The following is a 27344-nucleotide window of genomic DNA, read 5'->3' on the forward strand; positions in this document are numbered from 1 at the left end:
TATACATAACTAAATATAAAACACAACACATATAAACACTTCTTAAAATCCACTTTATAAACCCACTTTTCATTTTGCTATCTTGATATTCCTTTTAATGCTCTTAGTCTTTTTATCTTTGTCTGTTTTTGATTCCTCTAATGTGATATATTTTACTTACCGTCCTTGACTGTTTTTATTTGTTTATTGTTAATCTATTTATCATTCTTTATTATTTTTACTACTCATAATGTTTTTATCTGTTGGTATATTTGTCTTTATATTTAAATGACTTTCCCTCTATCTTTCTTTTTCTGTGATCTTGGCTGTTTTCTGGCTTTTACTCCTTTTACTTGTTGTGACTCATACTCTCTTATGTGCTTTTACGTTTTCTCTAACTCCCCTTAGACTAGGCGTCCCTGTGTTTGACTTGACTGCTGAGTGTTTATTCTGTAATATTGTCTTCCTGAGTTTCCTGCCTTTGCTTGTTTGTCAAATCCCTTTGTAAAGGTGCTATATAAATAAAGTTGATCAGTATTATTATATTCTGTTTATACTTATTGCTATTGTACATAGTTTTATGTCAATAAAATGTCTTATGTCTATATATGTATATAGACATAAGCACCTTATTCCTGTTGTTTCATACCTCTTCCCTTTTTTTTTTATTGCTTTATACCTTATTGCTTACTTTTACTCTCATTTCTTTATACATTATATTACTTATTTACCATTTCTGTCATGGTGTCTTTCAGCCAAAGAATTTCACATGTGTACAACCAAAGTATTTATTATTAAATAATGCTAACTAGCATCTTATAAGGACTCATAAGAATATAATTTTTTTTTTCAGCAATATACATATATCAGTCACCTTGTTATTGGCCATATGCGAGCAGATAGTAATGTAACGTTAATAATTAGCGCTTTCCCGTCTCTCGGTTGCCTATACGAGACTGTGGACGATTTAAGTTGTTTGATGCTGCTGGACTGTGGGTTTACTTTTTTGAAGGACTCTGGTCAGATTTTCTGCAGCATTTCAAAAGAATGGCCAATTTCCAGCAAATCACAGACGTTCCACAAAACTCCTTTAACTCTCTGTAACCATACCCCTAAAAACATGACAATGAAACCAGAAACAAAAAAAAAGTTTATGTGTAACCTGTGAAGACAGGTCACAAGGAGACAAAACGTGTAAGCTACTGCAGGAAATGGTCAAAGTGATGATTTTACTGTCACGTGCGTCTCGCCACCCTGCACTCTTGCTCCCACAAACACGCTGCACTGAGAATATGCAACCATCAGTATTCCACACACTCTGAAAACAATTTTCAATTTAATAAATCTGACCACGGCAAAATTATGGCAGTTAAATACAAGGGAACCAACCAACAATCATCGGTTATTTTGTACATATAAACAGCTTGTTCAAGAAAAAAAAAATTACACTTGCAGAATCAAAACCCACACATGAAAAAACTCACAAAGACAAAGAAATACATCTCAGTGAAGTCCATAAAACTGTTCAAGGTGTGAATCAAATAAATGTTCATGTCTTTCAGCAGAAATTTAAAATGTCTACACCTGCAGACAAATGTTTTTCTCTGCGCTTGGCGACAAAAACCATTGAACATTCTCCTATTTAACACTGAAGCATCCCATGGAATTTTCAGGTTTGAGTGAAATGAAAAAAATCTACTCAGCAACCTGCAAATCGCTTTCTCTTTTTTTCCAAACTGAGAATTTCTGCACAGCTCCAGAAGACTGTGTAGGAGGTAACTGCAAAACCTATGACCCAATTAAATTAAAGCAGCCTCTCTGGGATGTGAAAACTGCAACATCAAATATTCAGAACAGTGTTTTTTAGGTTTTTTTTCCAATCTTTCTGGGTTCATCTGGACATAGATCAGTGTTCTTATAGGCTTCAGGTTAAAAATACCCTAAATAAAACCTTTTAAACAGAAGCACAGAGCATCTCACTGGCAGGAGCAGTCACTCCAGAGGCCTTCTGGAGAAATATGTGGATATTTTCTTCATGGCATGTGGTGAGCGGATGGTCTGCTAAACAGAGGGAAACAAAAAGGTCAGCTGTAATATTCATCTTAAGAGCTAGAGAACATTCCCGTGCAAATGAACATCTGCACTGATAAGGAGGGACAGACCAAAATCACCCCTGAAGCCAGTGTATTTCTATTGTAATGCAGATATTCTCTCCCAAAGTGGAGGCGTGAGCTTGTGTGTCAACGCTGAGAACATTCCAAGTAAGTGGAAGTAAAAGAAGGCGTTGAATGGTGCACGGCCAAAAGAAATGACAAATTATTTATGCGTCCATGAAGAAATAATTTTAGCCTCAAATAAGTGCAGCAGTTCACTCTCTAGTCAGTTTCTTGAGTGTTATACGCGAAGATCAATACCACTCTCATGTCTGTGCGGCAAATATGAAGCTCCCGCCAGCCGATGGTTAGCTCAGCTTCATACAAAGACTAGAAGCAGGAGTAAGTCTGGTTAAGTCCTAGAAAGGGATATGTTGACATTAAATGTGTTCATTAGTGGCACTTTAGGAGGTGCTGGTGAACAGCAGACATTGTTAACTTTGGCAAGAGCCAGGATAGCCGTTTTCACACACGTCCAGTCCTTGTGCTAAGCTAACTGACTTCAAGGATTTTTCGGGGCTTTTTTTTTTTTATCTCGAGGGGATAGTGATTGTACAGAGGCAGACAGGAAACTTGTGAAGAGAGGGAGAGGGGTGTATCATGCAATTAAAGGTCTCAGCCACCATTGATCATACACTTAAACGGACAGCATGCATTAATACTACTGAGAGAAGGGTTGTGAGGATTTTGGTGTTTACCGGTGAAGCTGGTGTCTTGCCCTCTTGTTTCTTCGAGCCACTGGGGCTTTTGGGTGCGCTCGGACTTCCTTGACCATTCCTCATCTTTTGGCTCATCACCGAAAGCCAGTCAGCTGCTCTGGGGGAACAGTTCTCCTTGCCGGTATGCCTCGATGAGGCTTGCTTGTCCTCCGTGTGGCAACCTGTTTGTACCCGGCTGTCCTGAGCAGGGCAGAAGATTCCAGACAGGGCTCGGCTTCTCTTAGCTGCAGGGTAGAGCACATTAACACAGTCCAACTCTTCTACACCCTCACAGCTCGGGGACACATTGTCGGCAGTCTCCAGCCTGCGTTTGGCACGCCATTCCGTGGGAGAGGTGCTGCCCGCCGGGCTCTGGGGACAAGGGCTCAGCACCCGACGGAGCGGAAGGCCTACCTGACTGGGAGATCTGCGGCTCGGAGATAACCACTCTTTGATAGAAGTTGGTGTTCTCTGGCGAGCGGCAGCAGCCTTAGCGTCCTGAGAAGGTTTGGGTGACGTGGTGCTGGAGGGCAGAGGCAAGGCGGCGCCACTGGGAGCGCAGGCTGCAAGCTGTGGTGACGCAAGGCTGGCAAGACTGTCTGTCCGCTGGGTCTTGGCAGGGGTTGTTTCGGCTCTGCTCGGAGGCCCTTAAGAAAGCAAAAGTCCTTGTTAGTTCAGATGTGACACCATGAATACTTCTAGTGACACATTTTGGACTCAAGGGCAGGACAGCAGGGATTTATGAGCTGCACATTTCACATGCTCAGCAGAGTTCAACAAGACTTTTTAAGACCAGCGTGAAGACCTATTTCACATCCATACTAAAACCTCGACCATCAACACTTGGTGACGCTGCCAACGTGAACACAGAACAATTTTGGATGATTTGCAGGCGTCTGGTGATACCTCTTTATGGCAGCTTTATGTTTTTCCTGATATACCATGCGATGCCTTTATACCCCAATATGAGCATTTTCTTGCACAAGCTGCAGTCGGCTTAAAATTAGTTTATTTAAAAAGGGTCAATGTGTAAGAATTGGCCACCTGTCTAATTCATACTCCAAACAAATAGAGAGCAGCCTATCACCAGAGTAACTGCAAACTGCTGCTTACTGTAGCTGCCATTAGCTAGTTAGCTCAGTTAGCTGTGCATTTATTGGTCCCATTAGGTGACTTTGTCCAAAATACAAGCTTAGAGCACAGAGGAGGCGTCACTGTTTGTATTCCTATAGTCGCTTGGGGTATTTCTTCGCATTCTGTTAATACATTCTGTTAACTTCTCATATTTTAACACAAAAATGTGTACATATCACACCTTTAAAAACATACTTCAACCAAGCATTTAAAGTGTCATTCCAGATCTTGTTGAACTTGCACTTACCCATGTTAGATTGAAGTAACGTTTACACACACAATTTTGACTTATTACTTCTATAAGTAGATATTTTTTTGACAAGGAGATGCCACAACACAACCCACCAGCTAAATGTCCTTGGATAGGTAACTGATTATTGGTCTAATATCGGTGCACATTGTTTATATTGTTACAAAGTAGTTAACGGTGGTTGTAAATGCTTACTTAAGGGAGACTTCGAGCGTGCCCAGCCCACAAGGTTGGCCTGTCCCACTGAAGCCTGCGCTCCATCCATTTCCCGACGAAGCCTCCAGATCCGCACAGTGTGGTCATCAGAACAGGAAGCAATCTGCCAACAGAGCATTGGGGATTTACCAGAGCCTATTAAAACAGATCAGCTTCACAGCAGGGAAACAGACAAACCTCTGAATCAATCGGTTTTGCAAAAAAATAAAACAGGACGGAGATTAGCACAGCTGTGACCGATTACCGAACGAGTCATTGAAAAATTCATACTGGACAAAGCAACATGACACTTTGTCGCCTCACCTTAGTGAAATCTGTCGGGCACCAGGCGACGGACGTCACCTCCTCGCTGTGGCCTTGGAGCATCGTGGGAGGATGTTTCGGATCAGAGATCTGAAATATAACAATAAGGTTTTAAAAACACTAAAGTACAGCATCACATTCAGGCTAAAACAATACAACACAAACAAAGAATAATTCTGACATGTCACATTAAAAACGGACACCACACCTTCCAGATGTACGAGTGATTGTCACTGGAACCGCTGGCCAAGAACTGGTCGTCTGGGCTAATGGTGGACTTCACATAAAACGAGGAGTTCTGGTGGCCACTGAAAACTTCAACTGTGGAGAACAATAAACAGCAATGTTAGAATCACTCAGTCTAATTTCATTGCAGAAAGATTGAGCCGTAAACAGAGCAACAAAAAAAAGAGGACATGAGCCTTAAAGAGAAGTATTTCGGGCCGTAACTAATGGAACAGACGGCTGAACTGTCCTTCAGTCCCTGAGCATTAAGTGGTCTAATCAATACTCCAGGGACTGTGTTCGAAACTGCCTCCTAGTCTGCGGTGCACGAGTCTCAGCCAGCTGATTCAGAGCTGATTAGCAGTCAAACTAGAGGTCCACATTCAGGAAAGTAACAAGCTATTAAAATCTCTGCATCGCTACATGTCCTCTGTCAGCTCTCAAACGTGACAGTTAACGCAGAGCACATTAGTTTGCAGCTCCATCTAGTGATGAGCGACGGCAATGTATTTGTGATGAACTCGCGAGAAGGCCATTTTGGCACAGATAGACAACACGCACAGTCGGAACGTGGCCCTCGTTTACCTGGAGTCGTTTTGGTTCCGCTGAGGTTGAACATGTAGATATTATCGTCGGTGCAGTTACAGAAAACGTTGGATCTCGCGGAGTCCAGAACAAGACCGGAGTAACCTGCAACACACGCAAAACACCAGTCAGCTTCTTGTGGCTGTTTGCATGTTTCAGTAAAAATTATGTCAGGTATTGCAACTAAAGAAAAACTAACCCAGCCGACTGCGCATGCATGACCCCGGGTACAGGTACGTCTGCATAGGAATGGGATCTTGACGGTGTGCTGTGTAGTTCTTTCTGAGGTCCCACATCTTGATCACACTGGTTGAGAGAAATTAAATAGAAAAAGTTATTTTAATTATTTTTGCTTTGAGAGTCTTTTAACACAGGCTTGCTGAATGTTAGAAAACAAGTAACAGGAGTTTCTTACCCATCGACAGCCCCAGAGGAGATGAGGGTGTGCTGATCCCGAAACAAAACCACCGTGACGCTCTGCTGGGAGTCCTGCAAGAAAGAACCGGTGCTCAAAGATCTGCCTACGCAGCAAAAACATGTGTTTTCAGTCTCAGTTTTCACTATACAGAAACACTATGGTTGCCGCTACAAGTTCGCAAACTTTGTCTATCGCAGCTAAATAGTACACTAGGATAATGTTTAAATAGTTTATCAGCACTGCCAGGTGTCTGTAGTTGATATAACTGCCCCAAAATCTGCAAGGTGGGGTGTTTGGCCTTAATGGGGGGCTCTGGGTGCAGGCGACATGGTGACAAGTCCACCAACATTGTTGTGAGAAGAAGCTGGTTGAAAATGGGCAAAGTTTCTGTCAGCTTAGGAAGAAACTCACCACGCAGGGAGCCATGCCTCGTGCGCTGCCCCGCCTCTTCTTCGTCTTGGTGAGGGGGTTCGCCTCCGCCTTGTTGTGAGCGCCGCTGATCTGCTTCACCTGTCTGTAGAAACCGTCTGAGAGGACGAAAGAAACGCGGTCACAAGCACTGCCAAACGTGAAATGACCCCAGTATTCTGCAATGGCCCCATTAATTCGGCCTGAGATCTCATAAAAACTGGGTCTGACAAAACGGTTCAAAAACAATTTTCTGACTGATACCTTTTTTGCTGCACCTGGTGTCCCAGACCATAATGTTTCCATCTCTGGCACCGGTACAGAACACAGCTGTTGAATAGAGGACAAAGCATCGTCAAAACAAAAGGTATTTCGTCTAAATTAAAAAATTTCACTCACTCGGGTCATGCGAGCACCTACTTGATATTAAATACTAATAATTGTACACCAGATTGTCTCGTCCCAGCATACAGTATGTATTACTCATTATTAATGCCACAATAATATGCGAAGGCTTAAATAAAACACTGATGAATAACAGGTTGCTCCACCAAGATGCGCCATCAACACTGGGCTTTTACGTTAGAAACATCCCTCCGGTATACCTTTCTCTTGCGGTGTGAACGCGACGGACTTGAGGCTGCAGAGGTGGCCCTTGAAGCTGCCTAAAAGCTCCCCTGACTTCACATCCCACAGCCTGGCCATCTGATCCCCAGCAGCAGTCACCTACAGATGACACGACCATTAAAAAAAAATCAGTCAGAGAAGGTTTTGGTTTGTGAGAAAAGGAGTTTTCACTGAGCTTGAAGTGCAGTGACAGGGAGGGGAAGATAATGAGGAAATACAACAAGCCAGTAACCAGAGAACAAAAATGAATGATTTGGATAGAACCGAATATGAACTGTATACATGCGGATTAATAGAATTAATCTTAAGTACTTACTATCTGGGGCTCCCCTGGTACCCAGGCTAAGTCAAAGACAGCGTTCTCATGAGCCAGCCACTCTGCAAACATGCAAACACAATGAGCCACCGTCCTGATCATGGACAGAACTGCTGGGGAAAACGTCTTTCTACACACCTTTAAGAAGTGGCCTCTCTCGGCTCTCTGTGTCGTAGATCCGAACAATGCCTTCTTCGTTAGCCGCTGCAAGGACGTTCCGCGGCTCCCCGGCTGAAGAGAAGAGCGGCAACAACAGTTAGACACATAAACTGCAACAGCTCCGAGCTGTGCTGTACATCATCTGATGAGATTATGGTATGTACTGTGCAGGTGTGTTACCAGAGGAGAAAGCCAGTCCAAACGGAGGCACAGAGTCACCCAGGTTGCCGTAGGAGATGTGCTCGTCATGTCGGACACACTGGTAGCCCTCCAGCAGAGACGTCAGAGGGTACCTGAGCCAGGGATCTGCAGGGAGGGCTGGGAAGATCAGAAACAGCATTTCAATTTGGTGATTTTACGTCAAAGTGTGCTAAAAATTCATCCGACTGCTGCAGTTACAGACTGTATTTGAGTTTTTACTTCTTACAGTGGAACAATAAAAACACTTTAACTCAAAACATCATTGTTTATTGATGATGAGTTGCACCTAGAGCTGCAACGATTAATCAATTAGCCAACTGTTTTAATAACTGATCGTTTCAGACATATTTTCATGCAAAAATATCAAACATTTGCTGGTTCCAGCTTCTTAAACGTGAGGATTTGCTGCTTTTCTTTGTCATGCATCATGATACATAAAGAGTCGTCGTGTTTTGGGCAGTTGGTTCTGCAAAATAAGAAATTTGAAGATGTCACTTTGAGCTCTGAAAAACTGTGTCAAGCATTTATCAGAATGTTTTGACATTAGGTAAGAATAATTGTTAGTTGCAGACCACGTGGGATTCTGTCATAATGTTTCAGTCCTATCATGTGATATTATCAGTGATGGAATGTAACTAAGTGCATTTACTCAAGTACCAGTACAAGTAAAGTACAAGTTTGAGGTACTTATACTTTACAGGATTAACTTCATCTTCTGCTTCTTAGTACTTCTACTCAACTACATTTTGGAGCAAATATGGTTCTTTTTACTCACTTTATTAATTTAATAATTTTAGTGACTTTCAGGTTGTGTGCTGCATCAGATTGAATATTTGATCTGATAATCGATCGACCCATAGCATACAACACATGCATACACATAAATACATGTATAATTTATTTTGACTTGTAGCTACTTTTGATATCTAAGTTTATCTCATTTCAAATATTTTAAGACCTTCACTCAAGTACCATCTGTATGGGTGACTTTCGCTTTAACCAAATCAATATCTAAAATGATATCTTAATTTTGCTTAAGTATAACTTTCTTGAACTTTGGGGACACTGCATATTTTCACCACATTACTATGTCCAGATTTCTGATTACAAACGTATTGTTGGTTGGTTTATTTTTCCAACTGTTTTTTTTTTTTTTTTTGCTTTAGTTTGATATAATGTATGATAGTGGAGCACTGGCCGATGCATTAAACATTTCATTGTTTGCACATTATCTTGACTACTCCTGTCATATGATGGTCCACACTGTAAAACAAAGTATGGTGATTGATTCAGTCAGATCAGCTCACCCTTATTTATGATCTTTTACGAGAGTCTCCGGTTTTACTGCTGATAAGGAGGAGCGTGGAAGAGCACGCTACGCATGAAAAACGTAAAATAACGTTAATTTGATCTCATTTGAAAAAAGTTAAATTCTGCTGCCATGCCAACAGATAGATCTCACGACAAAAGATCAAACTGTAAACTGTAGCATGGTGGTTTTATCTACTCTGGATATAAAAAACAGCATTTTAAGGTCAACTGAACTTTGATGTTAATCTAGCTTAAGTTCCCCAGTTGCACAATAAACAACAGGGCGCACCCGGTAACAGAAAACCCCCCACCAATATCCACAAACACACTGATTCTCTTACCATTCTGCCTTCTTCTGCCCACTCCTCTGTCAACGATTGAGCGGAAAAGCATCCCTACACTTCAGCAGAAGACGATCTGGACTAGTTTGTAAAACACTGAAAAGTTTGTCGGATCGTTAGCTTGCAATCTTTATCCGCGATGAAGCCGCTTCTCTTTCCCGCGAACAGGTCGCCCGAGCTGAGGCACTGAATCACCCGCTAAACTTGCGTTACACGCTGCCATTGGTCGAGAACAAACAGCCACTTCCGCAAAATCACCGACGCCACATCCACATTACTTCTGTCGTCAAAATAAACTACCATCTATTGATCATATTAATAATTGGATGAACAGTCATAAGCTCTCTGTTTTTAACGGTCAGGAAGGTGGCATATCCTGCATATCCTCGATGGAGTAAATCTATAAAGCACTTTAACTCTCGTCCTCTCAAAAGTGTTTATTTGCTCATTACTACCTCACTTGTATGTTTGACCTTCATCGTGCAGAATGCAATGGTGGAATAAATATGCAGATCCTACAATCACACTGTGAAAGTATTATACTTTCACAACAATTCCACTAAACAATATAAAAAGCCCTATGTGAAAAGTAACTAAAACTGAAATACTTGCAGTGGCGCAAAATATATAATACCCTCTAAAACGTGGTGGAGTAGAGGGGAGAAAGTATCTTAAACTGATATACCCATGAAAGGTACAAATAAAAAATAAGAAATAAAAAAATCACATTACCTTATTTTAGGAAAATATATTAGGAGCCTCTTATTGTGAACACCACGACCTGAGACCGGAAGCAATGGTCTTTTAACGTCCGGTTTCAGTGTGTTGTATTCGCCGCTTGTACAATGAAATGCTAACAGCTCTTGGGTGCTGTCAAACCTTCTATCGAGAGAAAAAAAAACTAAACCATAATGTCGCTTTCAACAGCACGTTCATTCTTGTCAGAGGCTTGTTATGGCGAACAAGAACTGGACGCTAATTCTGCTCTCATGGAGCTGGACAAAGGTGCGCTAGCTAGCTTGCTAATAAATTAGCATACTGCTCATCTTATGTAGCATGAATGATTGCCCGTTAAAAACAGAGAGCTTATGTCTTGTACATGTGTCGAATTTGTTAAATGTTACTGATTATATGAGACGTCCCTGTTTTGTAGTAACCAGTGAAAACGCTTTCATTCCAGGGTTGAGGTCGGGGAAGCTGGGAGAGCAGTGTGAGGCTGTGGTGCTTTTCCCCAAACTGTTCCAGAAGTACCCTTTTCCCATCCTCATCAACTCTGCCTTTCTCAAACTGGCAGACATCTTCAGACTTGGGTATGGATACTTTGTAACTTGTTACTAAGACTATAGATCAGCCAGTTGACCGGATATTAACGGTATCAACATTTCTGATGATTGTTAATATCTGTCAGGCGTAAAGTTGGCCAATTACTGGCTAAATTTAGTCATCTAACGAGATTAAACACCCCTTCAATGAATCCTAACCTGAATGTTAGACACTCAATAATAAACTCAATAATATACATTATAGCAGCAACACTTACTGCAACTTCTAAAATAAGATTGATTGCCTCTCTAAAACGGCTTTTTCTAAAACTGAACATTATAACTTTCATAAAGGAAGAATTTATTGCAGGATTTGTGTAGTTTACTACATAACTATTAACAAGGTGTACCTAATGCTAATTGCAGCAGAAGACTATTTTCAAGGTATCCAGTGTTATGAAGGATGAGCTAAAGCTGATTGTTTTTCTGAATCTCATGTAATTATAATTGGAGTAGTTTTTTCATAGTTATATTTGAATTATATTTATAGTTTATCAATAAGAGGACATTTTGTCATATGTCAACTTGTCATGAGCAGTATTTTAAACATGTCATTCAATAAAAGATAAGCTCACAAGAGGTGTACAAGATCTTGAAATGCTTGATTTTAACTGTTGTGTTTTCAGGGGAAGGACATTACATTAATTTGATTATAATCATTGAAAAAATAAAAACCTAGTAATATTTGACATTAATGGATCCTTTATCATTTGTTTATTTGCTCTTGACGTTGAATTTGGCAAGAATCGAATAATCAAGATCGAAATATACAGTCAAAGTTAATGAGTAAACAACTTTGTTGTTGTATTGAGCATTAAACTTTAGATGTGATAATGAAAGCTTTGAGAGCCTGGAAATATTTGGTTTACGCACCTTGAAAGTGCTTGACTTTACACTTTCAATGCTGGAAGAACCCTGAATTGTCTCATTAGTGAAACTGTGGCACAGACCTCTGTGTTTTATGAAATCTTGTCTGTTTGATTTCAGGAACAACTTCCTGCGTCTCTGCGTGCTGAAAGTAACTCAACAGAGTGAGAAACATCTCGAAAAGATCCTAAACGTGGACGAATTTGTCAAAAGGGTGTTTTCAGTCATACACAGCAATGACCCTGTGGCCAGATCCATCACTCTGAGGTAATGATGTGACTTTATTTTTTTTTTTCGAATGAAGAGACCAGCTTATATAACTGTATACTTTTCCATTTACAGTTCCTGAGGTTTAAAATATACAAATTCCCTGTTGCTCCTTCTATTCAGGATGCTCGGTAGTTTGGCCTCCATCATCCCGGAGAGGAAGAATGCCCACCACAGTATTCGACAAAGTCTGGATTCTCATGACAATGTAGAAGTCGAAGCAGCCATATTTGCAGCTGCAAGCTTCTCTGCACAGTCAAAGTAAGGAAAACAGTTGTTTTGCCTGAGCTTTAATGCATGAATATGGAATGATGTTCTGGATAACACAAATTTTGTATGTTTTGTATATTTTCTGATTTTCAGAGACTTTGCAGCTGGGATTTGTAACAAAGTCAGTGAAATGATTCAAGGTAAAACAAAAAAAAACCCATTATATTATCTTCTGATAACTCTTTTTCAAGCTTTGAATATCTGGTAAATTTTCTGAATAATCCCAAATTTGTATGAAAAAACAAATCAGGGCCTAAAAAGGGCGATTCATTGTAAATGTGTCCACAAAGGTTGGAGTTATCTGTAATAAAGGTTAATTTCTGAGGTCCATTCCCAACTCGTCAATAACTGATGCTTTGGGATTGTAAAACAGGCTGGCTGCCATCCCAAAGTAGGATGTGAGGCTCAAAAATAAAATGTTCTCTTTTCTTTTTAAAATGTGGTTTGTGTGAACATTACAGTCCACACTAAGATACACATAGGCCGTTTGAAAATCAAAATTAAACGTATAACTCTGGAATAATTGTACATTCAAAACCCATCATATACCAACTACATATTTTCAGCCATCAACAAATCATTTGAATTCCTCATTATGCAGTTAAAGCTTTCTCCTCAGTAGATATTCTCTCCTCTATCTGTGCCTCAACTTCAGGTTTAGACACTCCAGTGGAACTGAAGCTGAAGTTGATCCCCATGCTGCAGCACATGCATCACGATGCCAGTTTGGCCTCCAGCAGCAGGGAGCTCCTGCAGCACCTGGTCAACTCATACCCGTCTACCCCCATGGTCATCGTCACCCTGCACACCTTCACTCAGCTGGCTGCCTCCTCCCTCGTCGATATCCCAAAGCAGGTAGGACTCAGACTCAGACTACAGTCTAGAAAAAAATGCATTTTTTCATCACCAGTATCTGTGTGTCCCAACTCAGTATATAAACATAAACACAAGTACTGTAAATTACAAAAATAGTGTTTTGACATAGTAGCTCCAAGATGGGGTATTTCCTGAATGTGGTTAACTACTGCTCACACCTCTCAGAGTTGAACAGCAAATTTTACAGCACTTCCTCAATTCTTGGCTGATTAGCTGGACATGCTGTAACAGTTATTCTTTATGTTCGTTGATGTTGGCTTCAGGCTGAAGTCATTTATGCAGTTAGTAATTGTGAGGATTAAATATCAGAATGTATATGTTTTGAAAACAAAAGTAAAGATATATGAAAACTGTAAAACATAAGCCATGAGGGGGCCTCAGTGTTGCATGAAAACTGTTTAGACAATACTCACCATCAATCTGTTCAGTAAGAGCAAGAGTATGTAAGTTCATGCTCAGAGCAACATGACATGACAGATCTATGAGACCAGTGACTGCATCCTTTTTTGTATCTGTATGTGTAAGACAGTGTAAAGACCTACTGTAGTTTTTTGTTATTGTTAAGGTTTGCACTCTTGTACCTTTTTTAAAAAAGATCTCAATTATTGATTTTTTTCTGTACATCACTTCATACATTTTTTCTTTTTATCTGTACAGCTGCAGCTCCTCCTTCAGTACTTGAAAGATGACCCAAGAAAAGCTGTGAAGAGACTGGCAATTAATGACCTAAAGCTCCTGGCTAAAAAGGCTCCTCACCTTTGGATCAGAGAAAACACTCAGGTAGTTTCAAATGCGGACGGCTGTGCTGTAAGATTGACCTCTAGTTGATTGAAATCTAATGATGTTTATCTCTGCAGACCCTGTGTGAGTGCGCCTTGAACAGCCCATACAACAGTTTGAAGCTTGGGATGTTGGCTGTCCTCTCCACCCTCTCTGGAACAATTGCAATCAAGCAGTATTTTAGTAATATCACAGGTGTGTTCATTTCACAATATTAATTTATTTAAGTATGTAAGAATTTCCATTGCTGTTACGTGCATTGTGAAGAAGTGAGCAACTGTGAGCTGATTTGTATTCCTCTCCGACGTCCTCCTCAGGTGGCTCTTCGGTTCCCCCCCGGCTCACTGACCTGGTTAAACTGGCGCAAGAATGCTGTTACCACAGCAACCTGGCAGTGGCTGCTCATGGGGTCATAGTGCTCTCCAACATCGCCATTTCCTGTCCAGAAAAAGGTTAGTTACTGCAAGTAATGGCTCTAGTGGGACTCTAGGGACTCTTCAAATGCCAATTGCTCATCAATCCATTGATTTCACATTAAGCCCCACTGATCTCTGCTCTGTGTGTGCCAAGGATAAGTGTTGCTGTGTATTTCTCCTCCTCAGATATAGTACAGTTGGAGCAGGACACGGTTTTGGGAGTGGAGTCCCTTCTGATGCTTTGCAGTCAGGACAGCAGCTCCAGTGCACAGGCCACTCTCAAAGTAAGACAGTATTATATTAGGGCTTCGTAGTAGAGTTGTGCCATATCATAATGATAACAGTGTCCAACAAACTACAGTAAGTGCTAGAACTGTAACATTAAAAGGGGATAAAACATCAGACCTATTCCATCGAATAAAATAGAAGGAGCAAGTTGAGAAACTTGTGTTCTTATCGATTTTATATTAACAGGGAAATTTAGTAATTGGCCTATGTGTTTGGCATTTGTGATATTGTGCATTCATAAATGCAGTGTGCACTTTTATTTATCTGTTCAATATTAAAGAATGGCAAAATTATGTTCACTAAAGCTGAATTTTCACAGCTTTTTTTCAAACTGATAATCATAATAGCAGCTTATGCAACTCTACTGCTATCCACCTCCAGGAACTGTAGGACATTGTGATCGCTTATCAGGGCGTGGTTAACCATCAACCGACCCTCATCTACGTTATGACTTTTTCCCTTTGTGTGTCAACACTAGACGGCCCTCACCTCATTAGTCAAACTGCTGAAAAGTCGACCCCATCTCAGCCAGTCGGCTGTGGAGTTCCTGCTCGGCCAGCTCCACTTATCCTGCGACTCCTCTCGCGTTCTCATGTGCCACGCTCTGGCAGCCATTGCCACCCACCTGCCAGTGTTGGGTGATGGCATGTTGGGAGATCTGGTGGATCTCTACAGAGTGGCCAGTCACTCCTCTACTGACAAGCAGCAGGAGCTTCTGGTGAGAGATGAGACCTCAGCTGCTGTTAAGACAGTAAACTAAAGCTCTCACAACACTTATATGTAGCTTAAGTTAGAGGCTCACAAGAGCATTTACATTACATTTAGACAGTAGTTGTTTTATATCTATGTTCTAATAGAAAATCAGCCAGCACATGCATGTTTTTAATCAGAAATGGAGCTTGTTGTGTATATTTTATGCATCAGCATCACTGCTAACCCACAACAGTGCTAGAATAGCTGACACTGCATTCAGTTTAAAAATACTTATTTTCTCTATCTGTGTTTTATTGCCCTTTCATTTCTCTGAATTTGGATTTTAAAAATCTGCAGGTTTCCTTGGCAACAGTGATTTTTGTTGCTAGCCAGTCATCTCTCTCAGCTGAGGTGAAGACTGTCATCAAACAGCAGCTGGAGAACGTCGCTAATGGCTGGACGGTGTACCGCATCGCACGACAGGCCTCACGCATGGTAATCTCATCTGATTCTACATGACCAGGACATAAGACGCATTTGATCATATCTCACTTTTGATGCGTGTGGGTTGATATGAAGTTGTCCTCTATGTTTCAGCTTGGAGCATATGAATTCTGTTTTTTTTAAACCCAGTATTTATTTATTTTTGGGCCCTAAATGACTCGTATGTAAAAAAAGTATTTGAATTGGTCCATTGCAATGCCTCAGGCAGTGACTGCAACGTAATCCCTCAGGCTAACTGCGCCATGCAAAGTATGTCCACTAAAAGTTCTTTTTTTTTGTCACTGCTCAGATTGATATTCTGAGTGTCCCACATCATCATGGAAAGATTCTCTACAGACGTTTTTCGGAAGCTTTTGTGAAAGAATGCCCTTTTGTTAAATCAGAAACAACAGATACAGCACTCTCTTCAAAGCCACCAGAGTCGCAGGACATGGGAGTTGCTGGTCTACTATTGCCTCTGTTGGTTGGTTTGGGTTATTGTGTGACTATTGTTTTAAAACACTATTTCATTAGAGTGTTTAAAGGAGTCATCACCCGGAAATCGCAATTTCTCTCATTAAATCATGCATATTGGTGTTAGACCTCTGTTGAAACTTGCCTGAAAAGCTGGAGTTTGAAAGTGGCTTATTTTTTTCGCTTTGGCTCTTTTTCCGAACAGGAATAGCGCACAGTAGTGCGCGTTCCTAAAGCACGAGATTTTGACTCTGCTCCTGTGGTGACGTTACCACAGGAGGCTCCTTGCATAAGCATCGGCTCACAGCCGTCCTCAGCCAGAGTGAGCATGCCGAATCTGCTTATTTCTCTGTCATTGTCACGCCATACATCGTGACCGCCAGCATTAAAACTCAGGTCTTACATGTAAAACACGAGTGTGAAAAGTAAGACGGAAAAAAAAAGAATTTACCATTCAGAGACATCCTGCTGTAAACGTGTATCTTCCACCGTCTCTGCCTCTTCACTCTCCCGTTCAGGTTCCGACTCCGGCTCGTACATAAATGCCTGAATTCTGTAAGGTTCGTCATTTAGTGTGTGCGCCATGACAGGGGGTTGTTTATGTTTTGGAGTCTGTGTGTGCATGCAGGCTCGCCCCCCATTCCGGCTCTGTCCTTCCTGCGGCCAATCAACGCGTGCCTCATTACATATTAATACAATGCACATCCTGACCGGTCAAAACCTCACACATAATCTTGTGTGAGAAAGTCGCGGTATAAAAAAAAGTGTAAGAACAAGCTCTATGTTTGATTTTTTAAAAACATTTTTCTTCTAATAAGTTTTAATAATTGATCCAAAGCGATCCAAGAGGGACTGGATATGTAAAAAACCAGGTGATGACTCCTTTAAAAAAAGAAAATAACACAAACAAGACTAACACAAGGTGGCAGTCGATGGCATCTCCTGTCTTCTGCAAGGTAAAATTTGTGTTTTTGTCAATGTAATCTGGTAGTATTAAAAATAAACAATTTAATGGCTGTTTCTGGTTAAACAAATGTGTGTTAATCTTTTACAGAAAGGTCTGTTGGTGTAGGGATTGTTTCTATAATGCTGTCAAACGCTTTTAACAATCTGAGCCTTGGCAAAAGCAGACACTTCTAGTGGACAGACTTTGACTTTGCACCAAAGGATTACATTGCACCCATTGCCAACAGAGGATATCTACCAGACCGATTCCAGAACCTTTTTCTACCTATTGGTCATTTACACCTGAAATATGTAAAACGCTCCCCAGTTAAAAAATGATCTGAATTACCCTTTAGCTGTACTCTGTATTCTATTTTTCACTTCTATTTGATCCACAAAGATACAAATATGCCCATGCTCTAAAATAGCTTGGCCCTTAAGTCTGTTGCATAGCTGGTAAAGGTGAACCGAGGCAGCATCATCTATTTGTTTGATTTAAAAACATGAACGTCACATGAACTGAAGAAGCCTCATCAGTGAGAGACAACCCGTCCTCAAGAATCTAAAGCAGGTCCAGTTGACCTTGATGGTGACATCCTTCTGGATATGTCACAATGATTGAATGTTGTCATTAATCTGCAGGGCTGCCATGAGTTTTCCAGCGAGCTGTACCAGAGTCTGCGGACCCGCGTTGCATCAGAGCACTTCTACTTCTGGCTGAACAGCCTAAAAGAGTTTTCCCAGGCGGAGCAGTGCTTGAGTCACGTGGAGGATGGAGACTACAGTGGGGCCATGAGTGCCATTGCAGATGCCCTGCGCTCCTACCAAAAGGGCATCGCTTCCCTCACGGTCAGTTCACTGTCAGGCATCTGCATGTCAAAAATCATTAATATGATTCTTCCACAATGATGGATGCTTAGAGCTGCTGATACTCAGTCTGAAAAGTGTTGCTGATTTTGTAGCATCTCAGACTGTTAATGGATTAACACACGTAATACCTGACTGTATCTTATTACCTGTGTTTCTCTTTAAGCATAGTTTTAATGTGCTGTTATCTGATTAATCCTCTCTACAGGCCGCCAGCACGCCACTGAGCCCACTTACATTCCAATGCGAGTTCATTAAGCTTCGGATTGACACCCTGCAAGCCCTGTCACAGCTCATCTGTACCTGCAACAGTCTTAAAACCAGTCCTCCTCCTGCCATCGCCACCACCATCGCCCTCACCTCGGGCAATGACCTGCAGCGGTGCGGCCGTATTGCCATGCAGGTAAAACTTTTAAAGTGTCACAGTTAGAGCAGGTCTGTTCCAGCCTGCTTGCATGGAATTGGTCTTTTTCTTTCAAGGCTTCAGGTTCAGGGTGTCTGAATGTTTTAAATTAAATTAGATGTAAAACTTAAGATGGTAACTTCTGATTGGTTTCTACAGTTTATTTTACTGTGCACTATGGCGTACCCCAGAAATCTCCTTCTTTTTCAGAGCCTTATGTTTGCAGGTATGATATACTATTTAACTTAATCCCTATGTAAATAAGAAAAAGTGAAAAATGATTTGTCCAAAAATCTTTCTTAAATTTGATTTTTAAAAATATCTTGAAAAGGTTCTCAAATGCATAAAATATAAGTGTCTGATAGCTTGATATCTGCCAGGAGGAATCAGTACAAATGAACTGAAGGAACAGGTTCATATTGACTGAAAATCAAAACATGTCTACACCTCTACCTCTTTGTGTATCCAAGAAGATTGTGCTCCAAATGTAGTTATGTGTCAAGTCACTGTTGTTGTACTTTTTTTCAGATGAAGGTGTGCATGGATGAGTTCAGGAGTCTCGCAGCTCGCTACGCTGATCTACACCAGTCGTCGTTTGACGCCGATTATGCCACCCTTCGAAATGTGGAGCTGTATCCTTACACGTGCCTCAGTAACATCCCACTTGGTCGTCTCTTTTGGCCTTTTTTCTCTTCTATTATGTCTTCTTCCTTTAATGTCAGTCATTTGTTCTTTTTGTATGAGAAAGTGTTTTTTTAATGACAGTTGGATACAGAGCAACAGAAGGAGAAAGACAATTATTCTCATATATACTCTCACATGAGTAGGACCAGTATGCATGTCCAATAGAAAACATCACAGTAACAGAAAGGAAGAAAAAGGGTTACTAGGTTAAATGGAAAAAAAACAACAACCTACAAAACAAATCTGCTTGGTATTTGTCACTTTTATTGATTAAAAAGAAGTAGATATATGAAACAGGAAATTATACTTTGTATACTCTGTACAAGATTTTGAAAAATAGCAGTAAAAATTCAAATTAAATAAAATTAAAGAGGAAAGAGATGAGGGTATAGAGGACACACAGTGTAGTACAAGCTGTCTCATGTGGACTGCTCATGCCTCAAAATTCTTTGAAAGGAATTTTTTTTTCGAAAAATTTCCCTTGTGATTTCAGAAGTTTGTCATTTGTCTTTAACTGTCTGCTCAGACAACAACAGAGCTGTCTGCTTGTCTCACATGTAATAGAAGCGCTTATACTGGATCCACAGGCAACCAGGTGAGAGCTGTTATGGAAGGTGGAACAGTGGGATTTGTATGTATTTGTTTGGTGCTTAAGGAGAAAGTTTAAATTAAATGAATACTAGATTTAATCTTGTGTGATTCCTGAACTTTTGAGAAGAATGCAGTGGAGTAAAAGGACTTGTACCTTTTATTTATCTCCTTGGCTTGACATATGAGAAAAGGTCGTTTCTCTGTGGCCGTAAAGTACTAGGAAAAATGTCAACTTGCATTAAATGCATCATATTGAGTTTGTCCAGGAATGTAATCACGCTTAACTATGTTATGATGTAGCTTTTTTTTAAAGACGCACTTGTGACATTGATGACACCTTAATGAATATAAATGCAGCTTATTTAATTTAATAATAAGGTTCCTCGCTGTACCCTGCACTAGAAAGTTTTTTTATTGAGGGTGTTTCACGATAACACACATCCCCAGAAGGCATTCTCCTGGCAGACGTTTGACTGTAACAGATTGTCTCTCTCTCCCTGTAATCTAGTTTTCAGGAGTACGGCACCTTGGGGTCAGTCCAGACAGAGAGCGAATATGAGCGACGGATGATGTCGGTCTTTAGTCGGGTGTTGGAGGAAGTGGAGTGCCTCGCCAAGAAACACCCTCCTGTCTCATGTCTGGTGAGATTCATAGAGAGCACCTTGTGATAACAGCGATAACGGCGTCTGCTAAATTACTTGTGCTACAGTTTAGCTGGAAGGTGTCCAGATTAGCCAGTGACTGCTGTTACAGGCCTTTAGTTTAGTAATTAGTTTCTTTACTTTTTTTAAAAATGTTTTTTAAACTCATAGCTATATGTACATCTTAATGACAACTATCGATTATTGTCACAATTAATTAATTGAGCATTTTGTCTAGAATTATTTTTTTCATTGTGATAAATGCATCACAATTTCCCAGAACCCAAAGATCCTTCAGTCACTCTATCATGAATAATAAAGGAAAACAGCAAATCCTGACATTTAAGAAGCTGAAACTTGCAAATGTTTGACATTTTTGCTTGAACAATTAACCTTCAAACATGTGGAACAATATTTTGGGGCACCTGACCTCCTATTCTAGCAGACAGCAGCAAATGCCAATACATCATTTGATCCTTCAGTCCTATTCATTTTCAAGTTGCGCTCGGTTATTTTAGATTTCTATATTAGTTTTGGTCTATACCTTACCTTTCATATTTTAAATTATATGAAGCAGGTACTCTAACTAAATAAGCCTTTTTAAATAAAAATGTTTTCTGCTGCTACATGAAGTTGTCACAGGAATGTAGAGATCACAAAGATTAAGGGGAGAGTGTTCCATAGATTGGGTGCCACAGCTTTAAGAGCCCGGTCACCTTGGGCTTTACAGCTGGTTTGAGGGACAGCCAGTCATTTTTACTCAGATGATCTTGCCGTTTTTAAGTGGAAAAATAGGCGTAATCATATTTTGTATGAAGTGCATGAGGTAGACAAAAAAAGCTCAGAAAGTAAATAAAAGGTTAATGAAATCATAACAGACGACATTGAAGCATAAGTGAATAGTAAGTGAGTAGTATATTATCCATTTGACATGAAGTCAAGTAGCTTGGCTACAACTATGAAGAAACTGCATGGTGTTTCCTTTGTGAATCGATGCTGTAGAACATGATGGTGTAATCACACTTGCTATGGAGCCCAATGCTCAAACAAGACATGTTTTTAAAGCATATGGACAGAGTGAGCAGTTCAAAAGTTATTAGACATTTATAACTATAGCTATTTCTAGTTTTGGCTGGATTAACAAATCTCTGCCGCTCCAATGTGAGTGTTGTCTGTTGTCTTTTGCCCTCTTGATTGGATCTAGGGTTGACCAGTATGGTAGAAGTCAATATCATAGATGAGCAAATGTACATGATGTGATAATCGTTAGTTTTCATACCATGAAAAATAACAAAAACTTGGAAGTCAGCAACAGAAAATTGCTTCTAATGTCAATAATAACAATGTTTTTCTTGTCGTCATTGTTTTGCAGCATACAGGTTGTCTCTGTGATGCTGTCATAGCTCTGCTCAAAGTCCCGCTGTCTTTCCAGAGGTATTTCTTCCAAAAACTCCAGTCGACGAGCATTAAGGTACGGCAAATCATTTAAAAACCACTTAAGTTGGTGAGCATAGTGACATACATTTCATTTGCAGCTACATGCGACATTCCTTCTTTAGCTCTCTTAAGGCTGACTCAGTTAGGTCTTGTGTTTTTCCAGCTTGCCCTCTCTCCTTCCCCACGAACGCCGAGTGAACCGATCCCAGTGCAGAACACTCAGCAGCTGACTCTGAAGGTGGAGGGGGTGGTGCAGCATGGTTCGTCTCCAGGTCTCTTCAGGAAGATTCAGTCCGTCTGCCTCAATGTCACCTCAGTTCTCCAGAGCAAGACGGGACCCGACTTCAAGGTATACACACAGTTTTTATCCACAGATCCCATTACTTCTTTAAGTTGTGGCTGGGTTGCCGCTCAGTTGATTCTTACACTTCCATATTTTTTTTATTTTTTTAGATTCCTCTCGACACCAAAACCAATGAGATCGAGCAGCGGGTCGAACCCCACAATGACTACTTCAGCACCCAGTTCTTGCTGAATTTCTCCATCCTGGGCACTCACACCGTCACCGTGGAGGCCTCCGTGGTGGATGAGAGTGGCATTGAGTGGAAGACGGGGCCCAAGACGACGGTGTCTGTCAAGTCCCTGGAGGATCCTTACTCCCAGCAGCTCCGCCATCAGCTGCAGCAGGCTGGAGCTCAGCCTGCTCCTCAGAGGAGTGCCTATGCCCGCTTCTAGACGCTTTAACAGTTTTAGCTTGTGTACTTTGACCTGAAACTGAATATGTAAATATTTTCTCTGTGATTAAAAAGCCAGATTTAATTTTGATTCTGCAGATTGAGTGTAATCCTTTCAAAATGATGATGATGATCAGGTGTAAAGGACACAAGATCAGTGTGCACATTATTGGCTAGGGATCGACTGATATGGATTTTTTAGGGCCGATGCCGATACCGATTTCTTTTTCATCGGCCTTAGCTGATGACCGATACGGACTGCCGAACAAATACTAGTCTCATCTTTAAAAAAAAAAGGACATTTATTGAAATTAAAAAAGGTGAGGTAGAACAAGAACAAGTAAACAATATTTAACAATTATTAAAAACAGGTGAGGTAGAACAGTGCTCTGTGAAATGCTGCCACACTGGATTGGTTTTCTGCTCTGCCATTTCTTGCAGCGTCTCCAGCAACACGGAGCTGCCTGTGGACGCCTGTCTGTAAATAATGCCGGGTCGGCGAACGCAGCAGCCCGCATCGGCCGATGCACGTAAAAAACGCAAAAATCGGCCCTCAGTGTTACCCTTAGGTGATGATTTTCAATATAAAGTTCGCCCAACATACAAATCCCAGTGTTGAACGTCCTTGGATTTACTGTCATATATACTACTCAAAGTGTAATGACACAAAGGGCCATCAGGGGGCAGACTATAGTCATTAACTGGACATTGTCTGTACAGCACTGCCATCCCTCTGATGTCTATCCCAGACTTGTCTGAATCACAATGTTAAATTTAGACTTGCATTGAAAAGATACTTTTACGTTTAATTCCTACACTTAAATATTTAAAAGCACCATACTGAAAAACAATATTATGCTTGTCATGTTATTTTCCCTAACATGTATGACACTGTAGCTCTAAATCATCTCAGCATGCTTTAATAATGAAGCCAAAAATACAAAAGTACCAAAATACACAGATTGAAACGATGAACTCACGCACCCACTCTGATGATGTAATCAGAAAACGGCCTCCTGCCGGGAACGAGTCCAGATGATTTAGGAATTAGTCACAACGACGTTAGAAAATCAGTTTCTTGTTAACAGATAGTGTAACCATCAGTACTTGACATCAGAGAGCCTGCGCACTTAATGGCTGGAATCTGGCGTCAGGTGAACTCAACAGGGTCAAGTGAGAGAGAGGAATAATACAGCTTCCGCACGTGGATTTTCAACTTAAAGGGTAAACTGTTTACTGTATGTTCATCCTTTACAAATCCCATTTAAAATCTTACTTATGTTTTTTTTTTTTTTTTTTGTAAATTCGGTAAAATCTAATTCAGAGGATGCTTTTCTTCATACTAATTATCGGTCTTGGTATGATTTTATTGTTTTCATCGTAGACCTGCTTAGTCTGAAGTTTAGTACATTTGTTTTAATTCTCGTTTTCCACTTTGCACACATGTAAGACGAGTATGTATTAACTTTCCTGCTGCTTGTCCTCTGACATGCATTGCTGTACTTTCCGTTACTGAAATGGGGCTCAAAGTTAGCAGTGAATCATTCCATCTGCCTGTAAATATGTATAGAAAATATATAATAATAATAATTCAGGATATTTTCAATACTAACGTACAATATCAACTAAAGTAGGGTTGCATAATGTGGTGGATGAAGTAATATTGAAATTATTTTTGACTGATTTAGTGATATGACTCACAATTTGTGGAATAAAATATCATTTTTGCACATTAATTTTCATTTTCACTGGAAAAAAAACAATTGAATTCACAATGGAGTGACATTTTGTGGGGTTTGTATCTAACAAACATGGTTTCTTACATCTGGAGACCCAGATTTGTCAGGCACGGCATCTCTGCAGCACAAAACTACGCAAAGCTGTCTTGCAACTTATTCCACCTTGATCAAAATTGTGCACCTTCTCGTTCAGCTGGTGTTGTGACCCTGCTTTGAGGATATTCTTGACTAAATGGCCAAATGCAGCGATGTCACTATGTTTACGTACATTTTGAAATCAGACCCAAATCTTCAAGACATTCAACACTGAAAAGCAAGATTTATTTTCTTGTTGTTGTTGCTCTACAAATACTGAGATGAAATTGAATCAAGAAATTCCCAAAAAAATAATAACACAATGAAAACGTTTTCTCAAATAACAATGTTTGTTTGTTAACTGTACTGAACATAAACATACAAGAGTGTTTTTAATTTATCTATCTATTTATTTACTTATTTTTCATATCTCAACAATCTAACGTTGCAACCTACCTTTATTGTGAAGGCAAAGAGGGCGCATTTCCGCTCTTGCTCCCTTTATCTTTTGTGCAAATTGACGCGCTTTGAATCCGGGTCTGGAGAGAGATAACGGGTCCTGGCAACACAGAAACGAAAAATCGCCGTTCATTGTACTTGATGTACATATGTCGCTTACAGTTTGTGCAACGTTTGTCTAATTAGCGGCGTTATCCGAGGCCCGGGCCGAACCGCATCTCGTCCGTATTCGCTAGTAGGAGCTGAGCAGCTAGCTAACTTGACGATGATGATGATGATGATGATGATGCATCAGTGGAATTATCCCGGTGTCTCTGACTGAGATGGAGCCAGCGACACTCAAGTGGAGTTGCTTGCTAGCTAGCTAGCGAGCTAACGGCGCCCGCTGGGATTTACCGTGCCCGAGCAGCTCTGGATAACGTTAGCTAGCTAAATGGGTGCAACTGCAGTTTTACCGCGCGGGGTTTGTTGTAACGTTATCAGACATTTCAACGACTGTCCCCAGATTTGATAGAGACTGGCCATGTTAACTAGCAACAAAATGCTAACTTAACCATTTAGGTTAGCTACACGTGACACAATTTATCTCGCTCCAACAATTAGCTACGTCTCTGGCCGTCCTTGGATGCTTCAGCGACATTAACTGGGTGAGTAACGTGAGGCTCCAGACTTTTGCTGAAACACAGGGGTTGGACTATGTTCTGGGTGAAGCAGACGGGTACTGCGCTTTGCACCAGACACCTAGTATCCGAGTTAACGTTTGCCATTGTCTCACAAAATACTGGAGGCTCATTAGCTTCCCCCGTTATCAGTGCGAGTGTGTTTCCTATATAATGTTATAACCCTCGGGTTGTCATACCTTACACAAATCTAAGCATCTGTCCCCGTTATGCTAACTCAGCCAACTGCTAGCTAGCGTGTCTTGAAGTGCTCCACCACGACCCGTGCGGCTGGTCCTTTTATGGTCCTGTCTTTGCATGTATTACTGTTAGGGCTAGGCAGCTAGTTAGCATGATGTCACGAATAACAAACTACAGGTCCGAATAAATCCTCTTGCACAATAACGAAAAGATAGCGTCCACTACGCCCGTGTCGCGGTTAGATTCCACGAATCCGCCTCACCCTCAACCGGCTAGCGGCAGACTCGCTCCTCTGTTTCCGGGGTGGATGGTGTAACATTCGGGTGTTATTTGTGGATTTGGTGTCCTGCCCTTAGCACATCCGTTTGTTTAGAGTAAGGATGATGTTGTGTGTGCACATGACTCGACTTGTAATTTTGTCAAACGAGCCGGGATGCTAACCCCTGCTGTGTCTCTGTTGCAGACGGTGTGTATCAGGATGGCACAGCTCTTGGACGGGGCCGGCAAACTGGGCTGGGTTCTGCTCAAGTCTGTGCTCCGTTTTGTGTTTATGTTCTTCAACAACTGTGTAGCCATCCCATCCTACTGCTTATACCTGCTGCTGCTGCAGCCGCTCAGAATATGGGACAGCTCCACTTTCTGGCACATTGAAGGAGTCATGTTCAAATGGTTGCTGGCCATGGTGTCTTCATGGGGCTGGATCGCAGGCTATACAGGTAAGATAGTTAAGGACTCCTACACATTGCCATTAGTCCATGTGCTGACTTGCATGCAGAGATGTATCTGCGTCTGAAACCAGTTTGTGAATCATTTGTTTATCTAAGACCTGGCTGTGTTTGAAAAGCCCAGGAGGTGGTTTAACAACACTCACTGCTGTTTTCCAAGGTATTCCCCAAATCCTCCAAGACTCTTCTAACCACCGAGATGAGAAATATCAAGTCCGCTGCATGATAAAACGGTTGCGGCGCCGTTTTCTAATCCAAACACAGATGCAGCGTCTCCTCTACATTTATTCAGGAGTGGTGGACCACCACAACAAGAACACAAACCGCGACAGCTAGATAAAGTGGAAAATTGAATCCACAAACAAGCGTTAGGGCTCGTGTATAGAAGTAGTCTTTCTTTATGTTGGACTCTGTACGACTCCAACGTAAATACACAAGTATTTTAGTTTTTTATATAAAGCTGTAACAGGTGATTGCATTTTGATGTGTCCCCTTGCGCTCTTAAATTTTTGTGCTGGGCAAAACTACTACTTTACTACTTGGGAAAAAAAATGGCTGGCAGATAACCCTAACCCATAATGACAATGATTGTTATTTGTACATTGAAAACACGGGAATTATTAGTGGTAAGATTCATACAGAGACAATAAAACAACATTCCTCACTAACACACACATTTTAGAAGAACAGCAGGATGTCATAAGTGTTTGTTGGTTCCTCTCAGCTGGCTGGTGGAATATGTTGAAGTGATTCAGGCAGTCAGCAGTGTTTGGTTGCACAAAGTGGCGAGCAAAATGCTTACAAACTGCTTAAGTGGTGAACATGGGGAGCAACAAGGCGTGCTGATTAATAATGCAGAGCTTTCAGCCTATAGAACACCTGGTCTTGCATCGAGCAATATTTGTTACACCGTGATTGACAGAGTTTGGAATGTACATACCATTCGGCCGTTTCATGCAAATGGTGAATATATTTTTAAATCCGATAAAGCATACACTACACATTTTCATAGTAAGCGTATACACTTGTATATTCATCTGGTATTAGGCTACATTCAAACAGCAGGTAAAATGGTCCAATGTTTTTCTTCTCTCTCTGTATGTGAGAGATTTTTTAATTCATCT

General features: G+C 40.9%; 3 protein-coding genes and 1 long non-coding RNA gene across 5 annotated transcripts in view; 2 read left to right on the forward strand and 2 right to left on the reverse strand.

The window, feature by feature from the left end:
• Positions 1-1295: 1295 nt before the first annotated feature.
• Positions 1296-9571, reverse strand: dtl (denticleless E3 ubiquitin protein ligase adapter). 2 transcript variants are annotated; one of them, XM_030404988.1, is made up of 15 exons: positions 9325-9571; positions 7652-7789; positions 7451-7543; positions 7313-7374; positions 6975-7095; positions 6634-6699; positions 6373-6488; positions 5959-6032; positions 5743-5849; positions 5544-5648; positions 4942-5054; positions 4734-4823; positions 4410-4533; positions 2831-3477; positions 1296-2037 (listed from the first exon to the last, which is right to left on the reverse strand). In XM_030404988.1, the coding sequence occupies exons 1-15, from the start codon at positions 9374-9376 to the stop codon at positions 1972-1974; spliced, it is 1974 nt and encodes a 657-aa protein (XP_030260848.1). In that variant the 5' UTR covers positions 9377-9571; the 3' UTR covers positions 1296-1971. The 2 variants fall into 2 exon arrangements, with proteins under 2 accessions (XP_030260848.1, XP_030260847.1); XM_030404987.1 differs by having other exon boundaries at positions 1296-2040.
• Positions 9572-10112: 541 nt separating this feature from the next.
• ints7 (integrator complex subunit 7) lies at positions 10113-22453 on the forward strand. The gene is made up of 20 exons (XM_030404985.1): positions 10113-10329; positions 10505-10634; positions 11634-11780; positions 11904-12041; positions 12144-12190; positions 12706-12905; positions 13584-13706; positions 13784-13901; positions 14024-14158; positions 14309-14406; positions 14889-15128; positions 15461-15598; positions 17648-17854; positions 18081-18275; positions 18804-18907; positions 19486-19554; positions 20059-20191; positions 21564-21662; positions 21792-21977; positions 22082-22453. The coding sequence occupies exons 1-20, from the start codon at positions 10236-10238 to the stop codon at positions 22361-22363; spliced, it is 2883 nt and encodes a 960-aa protein (XP_030260845.1). The 5' UTR covers positions 10113-10235; the 3' UTR covers positions 22364-22453.
• On the reverse strand, positions 13907-24610 carry LOC115573906 (uncharacterized). Its single transcript, XR_003982375.1, has 3 exons — positions 23347-24610; positions 14900-15125; positions 13907-14144 (listed from the first exon to the last, which is right to left on the reverse strand). It is a non-coding gene; the product is annotated as an uncharacterized LOC115573906 (long non-coding RNA).
• Positions 24611-24678: 68 nt separating this feature from the next.
• The window catches only part of lpgat1 (lysophosphatidylglycerol acyltransferase 1), a 57407-nt gene continuing 54741 nt past the window's right edge, over positions 24679-27344 (forward strand). The window contains exons 1-2 of the mRNA XM_030404989.1: positions 24679-25282; positions 25959-26211. Of these exons, the coding sequence (XP_030260849.1) occupies positions 25974-26211 (238 nt within the window). The 5' untranslated portion in view covers positions 24679-25282; positions 25959-25973. The remainder of the gene's footprint in view (positions 25283-25958; positions 26212-27344) is intronic.

This window comes from Sparus aurata, chromosome 22 (genome assembly GCF_900880675.1).
Source record: "Sparus aurata chromosome 22, fSpaAur1.1, whole genome shotgun sequence".
NCBI classification, from domain to species: Eukaryota; Metazoa; Chordata; class Actinopteri; order Spariformes; family Sparidae; genus Sparus; species Sparus aurata.